General features: G+C 47.5%; 1 protein-coding gene across 3 annotated transcripts; it reads right to left on the reverse strand.

Annotated features, from left to right (window-relative positions):
* Window positions 1-1,318: 1,318 nt before the first annotated feature.
* Window positions 1,319-9,948, reverse strand: UCMA (upper zone of growth plate and cartilage matrix associated). 3 transcript variants are annotated; one of them, XM_036242380.1, is made up of 5 exons: window positions 9,891-9,948; window positions 9,514-9,579; window positions 9,316-9,411; window positions 4,879-4,977; window positions 1,319-1,474 (listed from the first exon to the last, which is right to left on the reverse strand). In XM_036242380.1, exons 1-5 carry the CDS (start codon window positions 9,946-9,948, stop codon window positions 1,377-1,379), a joined length of 417 nt encoding a protein of 138 aa, XP_036098273.1. In that variant the 3' UTR covers window positions 1,319-1,376. The 3 variants fall into 3 exon arrangements, with proteins under 3 accessions (XP_036098273.1, XP_036098282.1, XP_036098292.1); XM_036242389.1 differs by lacking the exon at window positions 9,316-9,411; XM_036242399.1 differs by lacking the exons at window positions 9,316-9,411; window positions 9,514-9,579.
* Between the last annotated feature and the right edge of the window lie 11,104 nt (window positions 9,949-21,052).

Genomic DNA, 21,052 nt, shown 5'->3' on the forward strand with positions numbered 1-21,052 from the left:
AGAAGGCCACGTGACAGTGCAGGGATGCTGCCCTGAGCCAGGGAAGCCTGGCCTACCAGGAGCTGGGAGGGGCGAGGAAGGACCCTCTCCTGGAGGCGCTGGCTCTGCCAACACCTTGATTTCAGACTTCTAGCCTCCAGAACTGGGAGAGAATACATTGATATTGTTTTATGCCACCCCGTTTGTGGTACTTGGTTATGGCAGCCCTAATCAACTCATACAGGCACTACGAAGAAAAAGCAGATGATACCAAAACTCAATTTTATCTGCTTTCTAGTTTGAATTACCACTGGCTTCGCTGTAAACCTGGCTTCTGATTGGTGTAATGAAAAACACCACAGTTGAACCGTGACCAGTTTGGCTCAGCAGTTAGAGCATCAGCCCACACACCGAAGTGTCTCAGGTTCAATTCTTGGTCAAGGGCACATACCTGTGTTATAGATTTGATCCCCAGCCCTGGTCGGGGTCATGCAGGAGGCAACCAATCGATGTGTCTCTCTCACATCAATGTTTCTCTCTCTCTCTCTCTCTCTCCTTCTCTCCCTTCCATTCTATCTAAAAATCAATGGGAAAAAAATCCTCCAGTGAGGATTAACAAAAAAAGAAAAAAGGAAGAAAACACCTCTGTTGAACCTTAACACTCTTCAGAGAAGCACCTGGGCTCAGCAATAGTCTCAGAGGATGGTTTTACAAAGCAGTTGTTTTAGCACTGCTCTTGTGTGACTACTGAGACATACTGAGGAAGTAGTGAATAGTACTCCTGATTTCAAGCTTTCAAATGCCCAAGTCAGTGTGAGTGACACTGTCAACTCAGGGGTGGTAGTGTGACACCCCTCAGTCTGGGATTCAAGAAGAAGAAAATTCATGCCTGGCCAGAGTGGCTCAGTTAGTTGACCTGGGCACCAAAGAGTTGCTGGTTTGATTCCCAGTTGGGGCGTGTACAGAAGGCAACCGATCGATGTTTCTCTCCCTCTGTCCCTCAGCATGTCCATGGGTGAAGATTTTTAAAAAAGATAATCCATTGTTGACGCGGCATTTTTATTTGGAAGCTATAAGCAAACATGTAATCACTCTTTACTGTGATTCCTCTCACTGTTCTGTGGAATGGGACTCATGCTTTGGGAACCACGACTAAGCAGGGGGACACTGCAGGTTTGGTGCCAGGCAGTCCCACAGCACTTGCTCATCTCAGAATTAATCTGCAAAGAAGCGAAAGCCAGAGCGTTTCAATCCATCGAACAAAAGGCCTTATGTATTTACCAGTAGGCCCCAAACTGAGAACCTTTAGGGGCTGTTTGTGTGGGAGAGAGTTGCTCAACCACCTGGGGTGAGTATGTGCATTTCAAGCTTTGTCTTCTGGGTCCGTCACGACCAGGTCAGATGTGGTGGCGGTTATAGAGATACGACGGGTACAGGCCGTCGTAATGCCACTGACGCCACTGCTCAATAGCCTCCCGGCTCCTTTCTTCCTGTTCTGGGGAGGAAAGATGAGACTGTGTTAGCACGGAGAAGACCTGAAGAGAGCCACCAAGCTCTCTTGGCATCTGTCAACCCGAACTACCCACCCCGCGGTGCCATGGGCCAACACCCGTGGGCATTGAAGACAGACCTCAAACGGTAGAGCTGACAGGGTCTGAGAGAACAACAAATCCAAAGGTCGTATTTTAAAAATCAGGCTGAGCCCTGGTTGGTGTGGCTCAGTGGTTAGACTGTCAGCTCTCACAGTCAAGGGCACGTACGTGGGTTGGAGGTTCAATGTCTGGCCCCGGTCGGGTGCATGTGGGAGGCAACCAATCGATATGTTTCTCTCACATCGATGATTTTCTCTCTGTGTGTCTCCGTCTTTCCATCTCTGTCTCTCCTTCTCTCCCTTCCCTCCACTTTTTCTAAAAATTAATGGAAAATATATCCTCGGGTGAGGATTAACAAACAAACAAAAAGAATCAGACCCAGACAGGTGAAGGTCACAGAGCTGGTTGCCAAGAGAGCCCAGCCAGGGTCCGCACCCCAGCTCGTTGTTCCCTGCACAGCCAGCAAAGGGGCAAGAGCCGCCTGCAGAGACCGGCTCAAATCCTGACCCCGAGACAGTAACAACGTAGTAATGAAAGTAGACTACACATCATACCTTTGAAAAAAAATCATGGAAGAAAATAATTGTCAATTTGGAATGAAAGGGTCATGTGTAATTGTTATTTCTATATTGTTCTGTGTTTTCTAAGCTTTAAAAATAATGTTTTTAATACTAACTGGAAAAAGGGATGGATGCAGCAAGTGTGGGGGAATCTTCACAATGATTGATTCTGGGTGTTGTTATGTGGAGGTTTATTATACACGTACTTTCACATATACTTTCATAGTATAAGTCTAAACAGATCAGAAGGGAGATCTTAATGAGTAAGAAAGTCCTGATTTTACTATATTTGATAAGATGTATTCCTGAAGAACACCTATGGTCAACAGTAGACCTAGGCTCCTGATGCCAGTTCAGGTCCTCAGGAAGGTCACTCTTGTCCAGAAATCTCCCTCCAGACCACCTGCCTAAAATTTCTCTATTGGAAATGAAAGTCGTCCTGGTCACCATGGCAATCCCTCAGCACCTGCTTCTAGGAAGCAAGCCCCTGGGGGAACCCGGCCACTGTGCATCACTCTGTGCTCTGGGGCAGAGGCCGGGGAGGAGGAGTAAATGGAGCTGTTTCCCCCAAGTCAACATTTACCCCAGGCCGGCTGGGCCTGCTCCACCTCTGCCTCCTTCAGGAAGCTCTGGGGAGACCCCTCTGGGCTCCTCTGCTTCCCCCACCTTGCTTCATCCTCACAGCCAGTCCCTGCATCGAAGATCTCTGGGACCTCACGCATGAGGCCATCCTTCATTTACAGCAACATGGGCTTGGCTATATTAGTTCAGATGCCTTACTAGCAATGTCACCTTGGATATTCACATATCCTTTCTCAGGATGAGTTTTGAAACTGTAACATGGAAGTTGCAAGACCTCAGAGGGTGGTTGTAAGCTTGGGCAGCCCAGCCCACCGCCGGAGGAGCAGGTGCTCACCGTGGCAACAGCAACGGTTACCACAGTCCCCGGAGGCCTGTGCCCTGCCCTGCAGGGTCTGCATCTTTCTGGGCAAGGCCTGCAGTCCCTGACCTTAGTGTCCTTTGGCCTTGGTGGAGGACCTGTCATCCCTGGGGAGCCAGACCTCTCATCCTAATTTTATCAGGAAAGGGGAACAGGGAGTTTTTCTACCTGGATGTTAGGGATTTGGACTTGCAGCATTTAAAAAGGCACAAAATAAAATGTTGTTTTTAATACTATAAGTGGGAGAAAAAAAAAACCCTGAAGGAATTTTGGAGACCACATTCTCATTTTTCAAATGCCTCTTCTCACACCATCCACCAAAGTAAACAAAAGTGTTGTCCTCTGAGTTACAACAGCCTGATTTGTTCCCAGAAAAGTTTGGTTTGCAGGCTTTGAGCCTGACACCTGTTGCCTGCAGGGCACAGCCAGCTGCTGCTAGCAGCCCTCAGGTGTCTGGTGATCATATTCTTCCACTGCAAGGTGCCCCACATGGGTGTCACCTCACACATCCACCAGAGCAAACAAGGCAGGAGGTGATGCCTTCATAACTGAATTTGCTGATCTCTCACAAAGGCGACCTAACCTGGGGCCTAGGTCTAAGCTCAGATTCATCCTGGAGCTTGCTCAGGAGCATTTCAGTCTTGAAAGATCAAAAAAAGGAACCTGCACACACATGCACATGCACACCCACACCCACACCCCTGCTGGTCTGATTCCTATTAAATGTACCTAAGGATTGTTACTTGAGGATACTTAGTAGCTCCAAAGTCAAATTCAACCTGGTGGAAGACTGTGTGGTAAGGTAAGGGCACAAGAAAACCACATAGCAACATGCCGATGCCCCGTGCTAGGGGCGTGTTGGCGACTTCATATCCGATGTCGGTGTGGGAGGTGGGGAAGGGTTCAAGGCAGGGCACCAGCGAGCAGTGCTCTCTGAGTTTTCCTGGTTTGCCTCCACCAGTCAGATAAGATGCTGATCATAGTGAATAGGTAAACAGAGGCCTTGGTTTTCCAGGATGAGTCGTTCCTAAAGCCATTACATTGATGTGAATCCAAGATACGTAAAATTGAGTTTGACATATACTGACTTTTTTTTTTTAATCCTCACCCATGGATATTTTTCTATTTATCTTCAGATAGAGTGGGAGGGAGAGAGAGAAACATCGACATGAGAGGGACACATCAACTGGTTGCCTCCCACACCACCCGACCAGGGCCAGGGACGAACTGCAACAGAGGTATGTGCCCTTGTTCAGAATCGAACCCACGACTCATTGATCCTCAGGCTGACACTCTAACCACTGAGTGAAACCAGCCAGAGCCATGCATTCCAGAAAACTGTGCATTCTTCACAAATCAGTTTTTATGGTTGCTATTGATTCATTTAGGTACAATAACTATTAAATAAAACATGATTTTTTTGCTGGGAAGAGAAACAAAAACAAAACTGAGTTTGAAATCCTCCCAATCCAACTCTACCAGTGCTAAGCCACAAGCGTAGGCACTAATACAGCGATCACAGGCCAAGCCACCACAGTGATCCCCAAGTAGGAGAGAATGCAGTCAGCCCCCAATTCACCCAGCCCCCACCCCCGCCCCTGAGCCCATGGTAATCAAGGGCTTTCCATCCCTTCTCAAGTTCTGTGGCCATTCATGACTTTCTCCCTTCTTTTCAAGGCTCCCACAGACACAAAAGTAGAGCTCCTCTTTCTCCTCCAATTAAAATTTCGGGAGAAAAAATGAAGGCAACTGGTGGCTTCCCCACCAAGCCCCACCTCCCCAGAGGTGCTGGCTGAAGAGCTCTTACCATCATTTTGCTCCTCCACGAAGTTCTCATACTCATTCCGTTGTTCCTCATGATATTCTCTTCGTAGCTCGTCAGCCCACAGCTTCTGCCTGTTCTCCGCTATGAACAGGTGAGAGGTGAGGTTTACCCCTAAGGAGAGGGGCGTCTACACACATTTAGGGGAACACCAGTTACTTTGCCTAAGAAACAGTCTGGTTGGGAAGGGGTTGTCTGTGAGAGCTAAGGATGGGGGCCCCACTGAAATGGTTTCCTCCCAACACAGACTTTCAAACTTGTAGGACCTGGGAGGTCTTCCCATCCAATTGCTTCTTTTTGCAAATGAAGCAAATGTACTTCACTCATAAAATTAGTGGTGTATCCAGGTATACCAGGTGTACTAGGGCACTTGAAACTAGAAGTCCAATGATCAGAAATGAATTATAAGAGGGAGTCATCCAACTTAAAGTTCATTTCACGCTAATTAATACCTTCAAGTCCATTCAACATCTCTGAGCACCTATGATGGCCAGAATGGAAGATACACATTGGAATTAAAGAGGCATGTAAGAGAGATTCTGTCCCTCTACTAAGAGGCGTTATGGCTGCTATGATAGAAATCTATACACTGATGGCATGTGCTAGAGGATCCAAGGTGACCCCTGATACTCCTGCCCCAAGGTATGCTCATTCCCTCCCACTGGGGGGGGGGGGGCTGGCTTAGCAACTCACTGCAAAGGAACAGAATTTGGCAAAAGTGGTGGAATGTGACTTCCCACATAGGTTATAAACAGGACCGCAGCTTCTGTCTTGGGTTGGTCAGCCTCTGTCTCAGTTTTGCTCTCACTCAGAGAAGCCAGCTGCCATGCTGTGAGTTGCCTTGTGAAGAGGCCACTTGTGGCAAGCAACCCGTGTCCTGACCCACAGCAGGGCTCCAAGGTTTCCCAACAGCCACGTGAAATGTTTGAAAATGAACCTTCTCACAGTCAGGCTTTGAGATAACTGCCGCCTGTTGAGAAAGCCTGAGTCGGAGGCTACCAGCTAATTAGACCTAGATCTGACTTTAGCAAATGCGAAACAGCAATGTTTTCAGCTGCTAAATGTTGAGGTAATTTGTTCAAGCTGCTGGATTGGGGATTGACTGTTATACAGCAATAGATGACTGATACAGGATATGGGGTGATCAGGCAAACTTCCTGACAGAAACATGAAGCGCAGGTATCCCTTACTTTTTTTTGTTGTTTTATTTAATTTTTTTTCTTTATTAATTTTGAGAGAAAGAGGAAGGGAGAGGGAGAGAGAGATAGAAACACCGATGAGAGAGAACATTGATTGGCTACCTCCTGTACTTCCCTCACTGGGGATCGAGCCCACAACCTGGGCATGTGCCCTGACTGGGAACTGAACCTGTGACCTCTTGGTCAATGCTCAACCACTGAGCCACACCAGCCGGGCAGGTATCTCTTATTTTGTAAAGTTGGCTGTAAACCTTTTAATGAGGAATCCAAGTTCCACATTATAAAATTAAAAGCACACCTCTATGGTTGGAAGACACACACCCAGTGAAAACTGAAAATGGTCACTGAGAACTACTAAACATGGTGACCGGTCCCTGGTGGCTAAACAGTAAAGCTCACCAACACCTGAATGACCACCTCCCACCTCAGTGGCGGATGTAACTCTTTCTTGCCTGCTCTAATTTAGCCCCCCAAAAAATCTTTCTACATTTTAGATTTTTAGATGTAAAATAAACTAGTTTCCAAGTCCATCCATTTCTGCCCTCCAATCTTCACACTGACCTCTTTGCTGCAAGAGCTCTGGTTGTCTGGTGGAAATTAGTTAAAACACTCTTAGTTCCCAGCTATCTCTTTTGTCTGGGCTTCAGCTGGGAGAGTCCATGGCCGCAGCAAGGTCATGCCTGGTGCAGGAGCAGCTGGTCCCTCAGAAGGCTCCTCCCTCCCCTCACATCAAAGCGGGAGACTGAGGTGCTGCTGCCCCCACCAGGTGGGATGTGCAAGAGGAAGTGGGGGGTTTATGACAGAAGCAGAGAAACTGAGGAAAGCCATTGGTTTTCTGCCCCACCCCACAGTATAATGGTGCCGGGAGAGACAAGAAGTATTTCTTTGCAAAACAACAATACTATAAACCATCTCAAACCCTTCTTGAAAGTAATGAGCTTACAAGAATAAGTAAATACTAGTTATTTATATTAGGTTTATATTATTTAACTTAACTCAGACAAAAATCAAGTTTTCTGAATCGGTCTCAGTGCAGGTTCCTTAGGTAAATCCCAGGTTTTCCCACACTTGTGACTTTCCCTGCATAGTCGCAGGAATCTTTAGGGTGGCAGAAGGGACTGGTACCCCAGTCCTTCCCCATGCCTCACCTCTTTCCCCACATCCACACATTTCCTAGGAGGGGACTCACTTGGAGAGATGAGGTGATTTCAGCAAGGTTACACAGCTGCGACTGGGCCCAGAGTTCAGCACCCACATCCCACTATGGCTAGAACCCACCTCACAACCCGCCACAGGTTACCATGGAGCTATCGGCACCAGAAAGCTGCTAGATGGGGGAGGGAGGGAGGACAGGGGTGTAGACTCTAGGCAGGTGTTTCATGAGCCACTGCCAGTCCTCAAAGCAGCATTTTCCGTCCCGCCGGACTCCAGAACAGCAACAATATCCCCAAATTGCCTTTTCGGAGGTGCCACAAATTGGACCTTTGACTTATCAATGAAAAAAAAAAAACTAATTCTTGGGGCAAGATGCTATTCTTTTTTTTTCTTAATCTTCACACAAGGATATTTTTCTGTTTATCTTCAGATAGAGTGGGAGAGGGAGAAAGGGAGAGAGAGAGAAACACCGATGTGAGAGGGACACATCGACTGGTTGCCTCCTGCACAACCCAACCAGGGCCAGGGACAAATTGCAACCGAGGTACATGCCCTTGGCTGCAATGGAACCCGCGACTCCTTGGTCCGTGGGCCAATGCGCTACCGCTGAGCCACACACACCAGGGCCAAGATGCTGCTCCTCCACTATGCACTATGTATGTACACCTCTTCTCACAAACATGCATTTCGTCCGATCAGTTTCTCCTTTCACCTAAGGCGACCTGCATCTTTACCTGGAGGCTTAGCAATGTCAGATGCCGGTTCCCCGGTTCCAAATTCAAGTTTATCACTTGCCTTTTACCTGACCTGAGACATCACTGGGCACTCATCTCCTGCCCAAACATTGAAGGTGACTGGGTGGCCAGACAGGAACTTGGGTGCATCCTAGGCCATCTCCAGGCTGCCCTGGGCCCTACAACTGACACACGGAGCTTCTGTTTGCCGGGAGGAACTCCTGGCTTAGTGGTAAGCCTCACCGACCTGCTCAGCTTCTGAGGAGGGAAACTGTCTAAAATGCACAGCTGTTTCCTCTGCAAGTCTGCCAGAGGCTGCGGCTCTGATTTCCATCGAGAACTGTCCGACCTCTGTCAGTCTTTGCGGTGTTTCTGGACAGTTGCTGGCTTTTAAATCCCAAATTGGGTGAGGTCTGGAGAACTTCCCAGTTTGGTAAATATTTATCTAGCTTTTGTTTTTTTAAAGGAATTTTATCTCCCGGCCATTTTCTGCTCTCTTCTTTCCCGTCATTTGAAAACAGTCCTATTAGTTCTGTGGAGCAAGTTACCTTGCCGAGTGTGCCGAGCGACACAAAGAGCTGATTCAGACACACACACAAGTCATGAATCAAGCCACACACTCGGAGACAGTCAGCGCTCAGAGTCCTTGGAAGAATCTAGTTCAAGGGCAGAGAACTCAAATGCCTTCGAGGGTCGAGGGTCGAGGGTCGAGGGTCGAGGGTCGGGCAGGTCATGCAAATGAGGGTCCCTGCTAGCGGGAGACACCAGGGCTTACTTCAGGTTGAGAAAGAAACAGGCTTCTGAGCTCAAAAGCTTCCCACATGCACTAGAAACAAAAACTTTGAAAAAACACTGCTGGCTGAACACCATGCTTTCAGGGGCTTGTAAATAAGGAAACCTGGGCCCTGGGAGAGGAAGTGGCCAAGGCCACTTAGCAGCAAAGCTGTCTCCAAACCCACAATCCCAGCTCCGAGTGCTGGCGCCTCTCCCGCTTGCCACGCTGCTGCTCTTGCATATAAGGGCTCACTTTGCAATACCCTCAGGAGCACACACTGAGGTGCTGTGTCTGTCCCAACTAGCACAGAGACAGTGCCCTTTACGTTTCTAACTTTCTGGAGTCAGGATGTAGCTCATCACCGCAAGGAGTAGAGGCACTGTCCCTCTGTTTCTTACCCTGACAGCACCATCAGTCTGAAAAGGTGTGCCCTGCCAGCAAGGAAATTAAGAGCTGCGGTCACGCTGATGCCTGAGGACCTGGGTCCCCACAGTCCAGCTGCCTGGGAGAGAGAAGGAACCCAAGGGGCCAGCAGTGGGCAGGTCACCATCATCCTTACCATTGACCTCCTCTCGGGATTTGGGGGACCGCTTGCCACGCCTCTTGAGGAAATTCGAGGCATCTGATTCTTGCATGAAAATCTTCTGTTCCACACCTGAAACCCAAAGGGGGCTGGTCACAGCCAGCATGGGCTCACCAGGGCAACCAAAGGGGCTGGCCCACCTGCCCTGGACCCCTGGGTGGCCCCTGTACTCACCTTCCTGGGCCTCCTGTCTGGCCACCTGGCTGGTGCCCACTGATGCCCCGGTCCCCTCCTGCAGCACTGTGGACAAGAGTCGAGAGGGCTGTAGCACAACAAAGGGACCTTCACCTCCAGCCAGGCCAGGACAGTCCTTCCCAGAACAGTGACTTGCCAGGCCCCAGTGTGGGGTCCTGGGTCCCACACACACCAGCCCAGAGCTGATCTCCCCGGAAACCAACAGGCAAGAGGTTTTCTCTGTATTGTGTTACACACACACACACACACACACACACACACACACACACACATAAGCAAACTCTTTTACCCTCTGGGCCAGCCACCTGCACAGCCTCACCTAGCACCAGTCCATGCTGGGGACTCCCCATACTCACTGGTCAGGAGCAAAGCGGCCAAGAAACAGGAGACAAGGAGCAACTTTCTCCAGGCCATCTTTGGAGAAGATGAAGCTCTGTCTGGGACCCACAGGGCAGACAGAGAGGGTTCTTCAGACCCTGAGGCTCTGGGTCCTCACGTCTGTGTCAAACAAGCCAGAAGAGAGGGAGGAGAGATTCGGGAGGCTGGGATGCCACTGAGGGGGTAGTGGGAGGGGTCCTGGTCGTGGTTTCCATTGGCTGCTCCAGCCAGAGCACTGGAGATGTTTTTGGCACCTTGCAAATCTCACAGAAGCAGAGCCTGTCCTTGGGGCCTGAGCTGAGACCATTTAGAAGGGGCCTTTTCAAGATACGTGTGCAAGGAGTTGCTGCTGGAATGCCCAGCCTGAGAGTCAGGATTCCAGAGACGAAGGGCAAGTTTCAAAGAGCTTCTGGCATTTGCTGCAGAGGAGGTGGGGACTCTCATCCTGGAGGCTGCAGCCTGGTGAGGGAGGAAGAGGAACTTAAGGGGGACTTCGACTCAGAAGTCAAGCAAGGAGGGACCAGAAAGGCAGGAAGAACCCTATCAGTGCGACATTGTATGGACGCGTGGACCATTCTGATGGTAACCAGAGTACCCCTCACCTTGATACAGTATGGGCAGAACCCCTCCCCGCAGCTGGGCATACTTCTCTTAAAGGAGACAAAAGCACACCCCATGTAGGGTTCCCAGAAATGGGGATGCCAATGGAATCAGAGCTCTACGGGGTCACGGAAGCACAATTCCTTTGGAGATGTCTCGACACTGTCATCTATTATGAACCATCCTCAGTTCTCTGTCACCGGCTGAAGAGTTGACTTTGGGCGTCGTTTAGAATTTCCCTAGTGGTTGTCACCACTAGACCTAGGACATAGCCGACACACCCACCTGAAGCTCCCCTTTCATTAGACTTGCTCCGTAACATCCCTTGTGTACTTAGACCATTGGCCAGGAAAAGAGTGTTAATGGCAGGAAAATAACTGGCAGAGCAAACAAAATAAAGGAGTTGGTTTCCAGTCAGGGAAAGTGCCACTGACCCCTGCCCAGCTCCTGGTGACTGTGAATACAGGCAGGCTCCCCTTCCACACGGGCCAGCCCGCTTAACAGGGGTGGACTCTGCAGGACCGACCCAGCGGGGCACCGTGCGTGAGGACACATCTGTCAGGTTAGCCAGATGTTCCTGGGAGAGGGAAGGGAGAAGAGCAATTTTGATGGGACTTCTGGGTGGGCATGTGGCATACCTGTGACATTCTTGATCCCTAATTCCTCTTGCTGACTTTCCTACTTCCATTCTATTCAATCACTGGTAGTTACCTGTCCAACGTCTCCAAATACGAGTCTTGAAGGACAGGGTTTCCAGAGTCCACTAGACAAAAGGTATTGTCCAAGGGCCCAGAGGAGAGAGGCTCTTTTGAGGAACTGCAGGTCATTCAATAAAACCAGAGCACAGGAGACGTGGAGGGGCTGAAGGTAGGCAGGCCTCGGGCCACAGAAACGAGTGTGGCCTCCCCTCTGGGAGGCAATGTAGTGTGACAACTATAAGCACAGACCCCAGGCCAGGCTCTCTGGGTTCAATTTTAGCTTTAGATGTAAGCAACTGCTCAGCCTTGGGCAAGTCATGTTACCTCCCAGTGCCCAATTCCTTCAATAGTAAGCATTATCCTGAAATAAACTGTCGATACATAATGTTAGGATTTGCCTGGCCAGTGTGGCTCAGTGGTTGAGCATCAACCAATGCACCAAGAGGTCGCTGGTTTGATTCCCAGTCAGGGCACATGCCCAGGTTGTGGGCCCGATCCCCAGTGGGGGGCATGCAGGAGGCGGCCAATTGATGTTCTCGCTCATCAATGTTTCTATCTCTCTCTCCCTTCCTCTCTCTCTAAAATCAATAAAGAAAAAGATATCACATTCTTTTGTTTCACTTTATTTTTGATGGACTAATTGTGTTCCTGAGCCGCACCTCCCACCCCCACCCATTTGATAGGGTGAGTTAAGGATTGGAGACTCATAACCCTTGAAACCAGGGGGTTCCCCAGAACCCAGCCTCCACAGGAGCCCCCATGAAGAATACGGATGAGCCCCTTTCCTGCACCCCCTCAAGCCTCGGGAGCAGTGCAAATGAAACACCTTAGATGTGATTCCGAAGGCTTGTTCGTTGGACAGGAGACACAGTTTGCAAAAAACGTTTCAACTCATTTGAAATCCCTCTTGACTTTGTTGACACAGGCGGGTGTGGAAAATGAGGGCTTTGTGAGTCAGGACAACATTTCTAAAACCCTCTGGCTTCCTATTTTCCTATGAGAGACGTTTTATTTCTCTAAGACCTGCCCAGAGTATCATGGAGCTTCTTTATAGCTTTTTCCCGCATGTGCCATGGCAATATTATCAGTCCCCATGAAAACTGACTAGAAGTCTCCTGGCGAAACTCAGTCTGACAGGAGCTGTCTCCATGCAGAGCAAATACGCATTACTAGCCTCATGCTCTCTTCCCAGCGTGACCAACGACTCCCTCGAGTCTCTAGAGACGTTATAAACCCTTCTCTGTGTCTTGCTTTTCCCCTATCTCATACAAGGAAGCCAAGAAACATTTGTCCTCCGCCATCACCACTCGGATGTATGACGTGTAGGTTGAGAAAAGCTTTGAAAAGGCATGGGACAGTCTCCAGCGGTGTGAGGACTGCCACAAGGTCGCCACATCGGGGCTGACCTGCAGCACACAGGCACTGCTATGGCTCTACAAGTTACTAAACTATCAAAGTAGTTCCTCACCGGTTGGTCAATAGCTGCTTTCTGGATCCATCTTCCTAATGCCCTCGATCGCTCAGTTGCCCCAGGTTTTCCCCTAGAACCCCCACGATCAATAATCCATTATCTAAAGGGGTGATGTTTGGCTTAGCAGGGAACCTCCAGAACCCTGCTCTGCTCCCACAGCTAGCCTTGATTCTGATCAGTCAGTGTGTGTCCTATGCCAATTAAATATTTTTAATATTACCCTGAATTCAAGGGTTTCTTTTTACTCGCTGGTCTCCTAAATTTGCCTTCTATTTTTTTCCACCTCTTTTTGCCATTTCTGTTCTGTTCCCATGCTGAAGTACTACCCCCAAACCCCATAAAAAATCCCATGCTTATTAGATTCATGTACAAGGAGGTTTAAAGTATATTTATTATAAAAGTGAAAAATTGAAAACAATCTAAATAAAACACATATGGTATATGTGTTAGAAAGGAGTTTGTATCTCTTGGAAATGTTTTGAAAGACATGGGGACATAATGATATCATAATAGTTGTTGAGAAGCAGCAGCTCCAGAGTGTGTAGGTGGCCGAATGTTCTACCCCACTACAGTGAGAAAGGTATCCCACTACAGCGAATTCTCCTGGTTTACTGGAGAATCACTTTAGAGTAGGGTAGAGTAGGTGATAGAAGAGTAAGTTGGCCCCATTTTTCTGGAAGAAGATCACCTTGAATGGATAGATATTCATTGTTCTGAAAATGAATTGCGTTGGCAGGTCTTATGGGAGGGGAAGGTTAGGTAGAGAAGGAAGAGAAAAGGTGGCAAAGTGGTTCAGGTCAGTGAGGAGGGTCTTGGGCAGGTCCTGACCCAGCATTCCATGGGCATCCTGCACATGGAACCAGAAAAGAGTTGATCTTTAAGCTCACTGAGATTCCTCAAACCCTGAGCTTGAAACCCTAGACTGAGCATCGCCTGGGGCACCTCTCTCCCCAAAGAAATGAAATGAAGGGAAGGACCTTTATTCTACCACCTGGGGCAGCAACTAGAGCAGAGCACTTGGCCCCACCATCCAGCCTCCACCTCTGGGGTGCACTGTGCCAGCACGGGGGCCTGGACCCCTCTCCAGGAGTCTGAGTTTCCGATCAACACCCACTTGCTTCCTTGCCAGCCTCCTGACTTTTGACCCAGGAGACGGAACCACTGCCCATTTCCTGAGCTACCCAGGCTTTGGGAATGGCACCTGGGTGCCCCGAGTAGTTGGTGCACCACAACCTTAACTTCCATTGCTTGGAAGTTGACCTGTCAGGGATCTGGAGAGCATACTGGTCAGGGTGGCTCAAAGCCCCTCTCCTGAGGATGACACTTGATGGTGAAGCCCACGCCCAAGGAGTCACTGCTCTAGGAATGATGACAGCTCAGCAGTGGCAGCCAGTTTAGGAACTAAAGACTTGACCCAGCTGCTGACTTGAACACAAGTCACTGAGGCCAGGATCCAGCACAAACCCCAGTCTCACCAGGCCATTGTCCCAAGATCAACCACCCAAGACGCAATCAGGGAAGACTGTATGGCTACCCCCAAGATCCCTAGTGAACAGCGGAAGACACTAAGTTTCTGGGCTCTGTTATTGCCATCAGATGGGGAGGCCTGAATGTCCTTCCTCTAGGGATGGATGCAGGTGCCTTAGCTGGATTCTAGACTGAGGATCTCCTGGGGCTAATCTCTCCCCAAAGAAATGAAGGGAAGAGCCTTTATTCTACTGATCGGGGCAGGAATGCTGGGTCAGAACCTGCCCAAGGAGGGTCCAGAGATGTGGTTCTCAGACCCGACTACACATTCCAGGTGCTTTAAAAACACCGATGCCTGGACCTCAACCCCTAAAATTCTGCATGTGTATGTGTGTATAATTAGAAAAATTCATGTCTTTTTATCAGCAAGTGCTGATTAAAAAGTTCCTGACTCATTTTCCCAGCTTTATTAAGGCATAATGGACAGGTAGAAATTGTATATATCTAAGGTATACAACTTAATATTTTGAAATAATCACTACAATCAAGCTAGTTAACATATCCATCACCCCAACCTCTAAAGTTTTTATTCAATTTGTCTGGGGTCTGGGCCTCAGTATTCTTTTTACAAACCTTTGAGGTGATTGTGATAACCAGCCAAGACTGAGAACCACTGCTAGAATACACATATACCAATTATACACAGCACATATGCCTGTACATGTATATGTACACACACATATTTACAGACTCATCTAATTTTTTATTAAAAATACATACATGTACATTGAGAAAACTTATAACAGTAGTAGTCTTTTTCTTCCTTTAGTTTTTTTGAGAGTTTTTTCAAGCTTTATACAGTGATCATGCAATCATTTTATAATCCAGAGAGATAAAGCTGAAAATGCTATTTAAAAAACAAAAACAAAAACAAATAAATGAAAAAAATAAAAAACAAAAACTTGACCAATCCATCTAGATCCAGCTCATCTCTCTCTGAGCCCTCTGGTAGTCAGACCACCACCAGCCACCTCTCTGTCCCTCTTCCTCCGGCCTATGATCGTTCCAGTCCATCGGCACCTCACAGAGACCAACAGATGCTTGCTCTTTGTTCTGTGTTGGTATCAGGCCATGCTCCTAGCAGGGAGAGCCTGGAAGGCAGGGTCTGGAACACCTTTGCAGGGACAGAGGTATTATTGATAACCTGGGCCCGAGCTGGCGCCTTTGAACAAAGGGCTCTCTCTCTCTCTCTCTGGAGATGAAACAGAGCTGCTTTCTGGTTTCAGGATGGGCTATCTAGGCAAACGGAAAGGAAAGGATGCATTGGCAAGGCCCATGGAAGAGTATATAAATGAGGTCTGTGGGATAAGAAGTGTGGGCCCTGCTGGCTGAGGTCCCTGGCCGTCCAGAAATCCGGTGAATGTATGGCTTGTATTCTGAGTCCACCACAGTCCTGGGCAGTGGGGCCAGTCCTCGGCCAGACAGACAGCTGTGTCTAGGCACTGCTTGAGACAGGCCCAGGGAGGAGAGGAACTGAGTCACCTCAGGAAGCCTGGGTAGAGGCTGAGCCGTGTCGAAAGAAAAAAGGCACACAGGCCCCCATCTTGCCATCCTCATGGGGATGCTTTTGAAGGCAAGTTTGTGTGGGGATTCTGCTAGGTCAAGCCCTACATGACAGGTACGGGAAACCAATAGGACTGGAAAATGGCAGATAAGATCTCTGGCCCTCTTCCTCCCACTAGATGCCAAAATGTACTTTACTAGAGCATCTTCCTATGCGACATCTCAGTTATACTCCAGCACTGGGGAATAGATTAGGATGTAGGTTCCCCCAAATTTGGATAAGCTAGTACTACAAGATGCTCCAAGATGAAAGGGTTCCAGGGTCAAATGAATTTGAGAAATACTATAGACTCTATTCCCCCACCCCCACCCCACCACCAGGTTCACAGTGCACAGGAGCATTTTAAAAACTGACAAGTCCTGCAGCTGGAAAATCTGTTTTTGCTTAGCATTCCACAAATGTAATTGACTACACCATTTTCATTCATGGAGTACCTATTAACATCCCATGGACTATTTTGGGAACATCTGAATTGGTCATTTAGTGGCAAGAGAGTCTATATCTAGAATAGTATTTGTCAATAGCTCAATTCCATTTTCAGGAACAATTAATAACTATTACATAATTGGGCCCCTGTCCTCAAATAATACACAGATCAATTGGGGAGATAATACTTACTGAAAAGAGTTGTGTGTGTTTTTTAATGACAATGTAAGTTGTGAGCACCAAAGGCACAGATAGATACAAAGAATTGTCTTGGAAAGAGAGAAGTCAGTGTAGGTAGAAAAGCTTCTAAGACAGCCCCAGTGTAAAGAAAGACATGTGTTTCAGGAGGATGAACACAGTGTGCCCAGGAGGCAGAGCAAGGCAGGCATGCTACACTGGTCTTATCAGTGGGGTATAAAGATGGCAGCAGAGCTCTGGCTGGCTTTGCTCAGTGGTTAGAGCGTCAGCCCTCAGACTGAAGGGTTGTGGGTTTGATTCCCAGTCAAGGACATGTGCCTGGGTTGCACATGTTCGATCCCTGACCCCATTCAGGATCATGCAGGATGCAACCAATTGATGTGTCCCTCTTACACTGATGTTTCTCTCTCTCTCTCTCTCTCTCTCTCTCTCTCTCTCTCTCTCTCTCTCTTCCTCCCTCCCTCCCTCCCTTCCACTCCATCTAAAAGTCAAAGGAAAAATATCCTCAGGTGAGGATTTAAAAAAGAGCGTCGGCCTGCGGTCCTGAGAGACCCGGGTTCGGTTCCCGCTAAGGGCGCGTACCTCGGTTGCAGTTTGTCACTGGCCCTGGTCGGTTGTGCGGGTGGCAGCCACTCGATGTGTTCCTTTCACATCAATGTTTCTCTCTCTCTCTCTGTTCCTCTCTCTCCCTCCCACTCTACCTGAACAAAAAATGGAAAAATGTCCTCGGGTGAGGAAAAATAAATAAATAAATAAAAAATAAAAAAAAGATAGTGGCATAGTAGGTGGAAATTACACTCACCTCCTCCCAGAACCAAACTGGAATTACAACTAAAATATAAAACAAGTAGACTAGCTGAACAGAAGTCTTATAACTAAGAACTTACAGAAGAAGCCACATCAAGACTGGTAGGAAAGATGGAGATGCAAAAGGGGCTGGCCCCCCTTTCACGGGTGGCAGCGGAGAATCTGGAGGGATAGCTCAGCCACAAAGGTTCCCCCTGAGGAGTGTGGGGTCTCAACCTCACGCCAGAGCTGGAGAGGCACCCATAAAACATCTGGCTGTGAAAATCAGCAGGGATTCTCTCTGCCAGGGGGAGATGGGAGTCAGCTAGAGACACAGTGTCCCTCTTAAAGGGCCAACACACAAAAATCTCATTCAAAGCCACTCACCCTGGGCTCCCATGGAAAGAGAGCAGAGCAGACTAAAGTTGCATGAGGAGAGATTGGTGTTTATGGCTCTGGGGAGAGAGCTGAAGGGACAGCAACCAAGATCCCTGTGCTGAGTCCTTGCCCCACACCACAGACACCATCTTTCTTGGGTGGAGCACCCCCCTCCATATGGCGTCAGCCCGGGGGAAAGCAATAGCCCACCCTCTGAACTCCCTGTGGAGCTCATGCCCTGTGGAGGAGTCAGCTGTCTGAGCCGGGGTGTAGAGGTCCGAGAAGTCTCAAGGGTTGTCAATATCTGAGTATGGTGGTTCTGGGGCAGAGGTCACTTCCCCCACCATCCTCAAGCCTGACAGGTGCTTTCCTTCATGAGAGATCCACTGGCCCCACCCTCCCAAATCTGGCAGCCCTGCCTGGCTGAGCTCAGGTTCCCAGCAGAATCTGGGGCAGACTGAGTTGTGTGGCTCTAGGAGGACAGGGGCCATTTTTTCTTCAGGACTCTCCCCTCACACGGCCAAATCTTGGTCTGTTTGAGCTATATAAACTCCGCTGTCCTTATTCTGATGTCTCCCTGACATCAGACAGAGGTGGATCTTGGGGTGCCTTGGGCCTTTTACTGACTAACCCCTGGGCTTGGTACTAGTGGAAGCTGGCCTTGCTATGCAGCTTGGTCCTTCCCATGCAAACACAGGACAAACAGAGGAAGCCACAAACTGTGGATCACTCTGTAGCTCCAAACATGTTGCTCAGGGCCAGACACAGGCAGCATCTGATATTGACCTGCACTGGAGTTCCTCCCAAGAGGCCCAGAACCAACACACCTGGTTGCCAGTTTAGACAGCATCAGTGCAGGATCCAATTACCTTCATAAGTGGTACATCCAAAGGGAGATTTCAGCAGGCACCTGACCTTGCTGAGGCAAATTCCACTTCTAGTGATCAGCACTTGAACAGCAGCCTGTACATTGTGGGTGGGGTTGATCCTCAGTCAGCCAACCTGAAGGTTGCCTTAACAAATGAACAAGAAAATAGCAATCAAGACTCAATCATAACAGGATGACTCACATAACTCACATGAGGAACTTTCTCAGGGCACTTAGGTCAGTGAAGAAGACTGTGTCACTGGGTCCCATAGGACACTACTACATAAGTCCACCTTACCTAGTCTAAGAGTCATAGCAGATCTATATAATACATAGAAACAAATACAGAGAGGCAGCCAAAATGGGGAGACAAAGAAACAGACAAATGAAAGAACAAAAGAAATCTCCAGAAAAACAACTAAATAAAATGGAGACAAGAAATTTACCAGATATAGAGTTCAAAAAAATAATTATAAGAGTACACAAAGAACTTAGTGAGACTGTCTACAGCATAAAAAAGTATATACAAAACTGTAAAAAAAAAAAAACTAGTCATAAATAAAGTATACAATAGCTGAAATGAAGAATACACTGGAAGGAATAAACAGTAGGTTAGATGAAGCAGAAGATCAAATCAGCTATTTGGAAGGCAAGGTAGTAGAAAACACTCAATCACAGCAGAAAAAAAAAAAAAGGATAGTTTCAGGAACCTTTGGGACAATATGAAGCATAACAACATCTACATCATGGGGGTACCAGAAAAAGAAAGAGCAAGGGATGGAGAACTTAAATAAGTTATTAAATAAGAAATAGTTCTTAAATAAGAACTTAAATAAGAAATAATTACTGAAAACTTCCCTAACCCATGGTGAAAAAAGACACACAAGTCCAAGAAGAAAAGAGAGTCCCAAACAAGATGAACCCAAAGAGGCCCACACCAAGACACATCATCTTTAAAATGAAAAGATCAAAGACAATTTTTTGTTGTTGGTAACCATCACCAGGGGATATTGTTCCATTTTCTAAAAATTTATTTATTTTTGTTATAGATGTTTCTCCTTTTCCCCCCATTGACTCCCTCCTCCCGATCCCGCCTCCCCCACAGCATTGTTGTCTATGTTCATTGGTTACGCATATAGGCATATAAGTTCTTTGGTTTATCTCTTCCCTGCCCCCACTGATTTTTTTTTCTTTTGATTTATTTATTTATTTATTTTAGAGAGAATGGGAAGGGGAGAGAGAGAAACATTGATGTGAGAAAGACAAATTGATTGGTTGCCTCCTGCATAACCCCAATGAGGGCTGGGGAATCAAACCAGCAACTTACTTATATGCCCTTGACCAGAATTGAAGCAGCGACCCCCCAGTCTGTGGGCCAAAGCTCTAACCAAAACTGGCTCAGTATCAATTTCTTTTTTTTTTTTTTTTTTTATCCTCGCCCGAGGACATTTTTCGGTATTTTGTTTAGAGTGAGAGGGAGAGAGAGAGAGAGAGAAACATCGACATGAAAGCGACACATCGAGTGGCTGCCACCCGCACGACCCAACCAGGGCCGGGGACAAACTGCAACCAAGGTACATGCCCTTAGCGGGAACCGAACCCGGGTCTCTCCGGACCGCAGGCCGACGCTCTAACCGCTGAGCCAAACCAGCCAGGGCTCAGTATCAATTTCTTTAACAGACATAGGATTATTTAGATTTTCTGTTTTTGTTTGTTCCAGTTTTGGAAATTGTATCTTTTTTTTTTTTTTTTTAAATCTTTATTGTTGAATGTAGAATGTATACAGATGTTCCACATTTTTCCCCCATTGACCCCCTCCTCCTCACTCCCACCCCCCTCCCGCATTTTCCCACACTATTGTCTGTGTCCATTGGTTATGCATATAAGTTCTTTGGTTTATTTTTTCCCACCCTCCCAACCCCTTTCCCTTTGAGGTTTGTCAGTCTAGCAATGAATTTGTACTTCTTAATCCTTTCATCTTTTTCACCCATTCCGCCAATCCCCCTCCCATCTGGCAACCAACAATGTGTTCTCTGTATCTATGAGAATGTTTCTGTTCTACCTGTTCATTTTGTTTATAAATTCCATTGTTGATAGATATGTATTCATTGCCATTTGGTTTGTTCATATATATATATTTTTTTTTTTTTCAAAGAGACCCTTCATTATTTCATATAATAACGGTTTGGTGGTGATGAACTCCTTTAACTTTCTCTTATCTGGGAAACTCTTTATATGGCCATCAATTCTAAATGACAGCTTTTCAGGATAGAGTAATTTTGGTTGTAGGTTCTTGGTTTTCATCACTCTGAATATTTCTTGCCACTCCCTTCTGGCCTGCAAAGTTTCTTTTGAGAAATCAGCTGACAGCCTAATGGGAACTCCCTTGTAGGTAACTAGCTGCCTTTCTCTTGCTGCTTTTAAGAGTCTCTCTTTGTCTTGAACCTTTTGCATTTTGATGATGATGTGTCTTGGTGTGGGCCTGTTGGGGTTCATCTTGTTTGGGACTCTCTGTGCTTCCTGGACTTGTATGTCTGTTTCCTTCACCAAGTTAGGAAAGTTTTCTGCCATTATTGTTTCAAACAGATTTTCAATTTCTTGTTCTCTCTCTTCTCCTTCCGGCA

The sequence above is a fragment of the Molossus molossus genome, unplaced genomic scaffold (assembly GCF_014108415.1).
Source record: "Molossus molossus isolate mMolMol1 unplaced genomic scaffold, mMolMol1.p scaffold_m16_p_1, whole genome shotgun sequence".
NCBI lineage: Eukaryota > Metazoa > Chordata > Mammalia > Chiroptera > Molossidae > Molossus > Molossus molossus.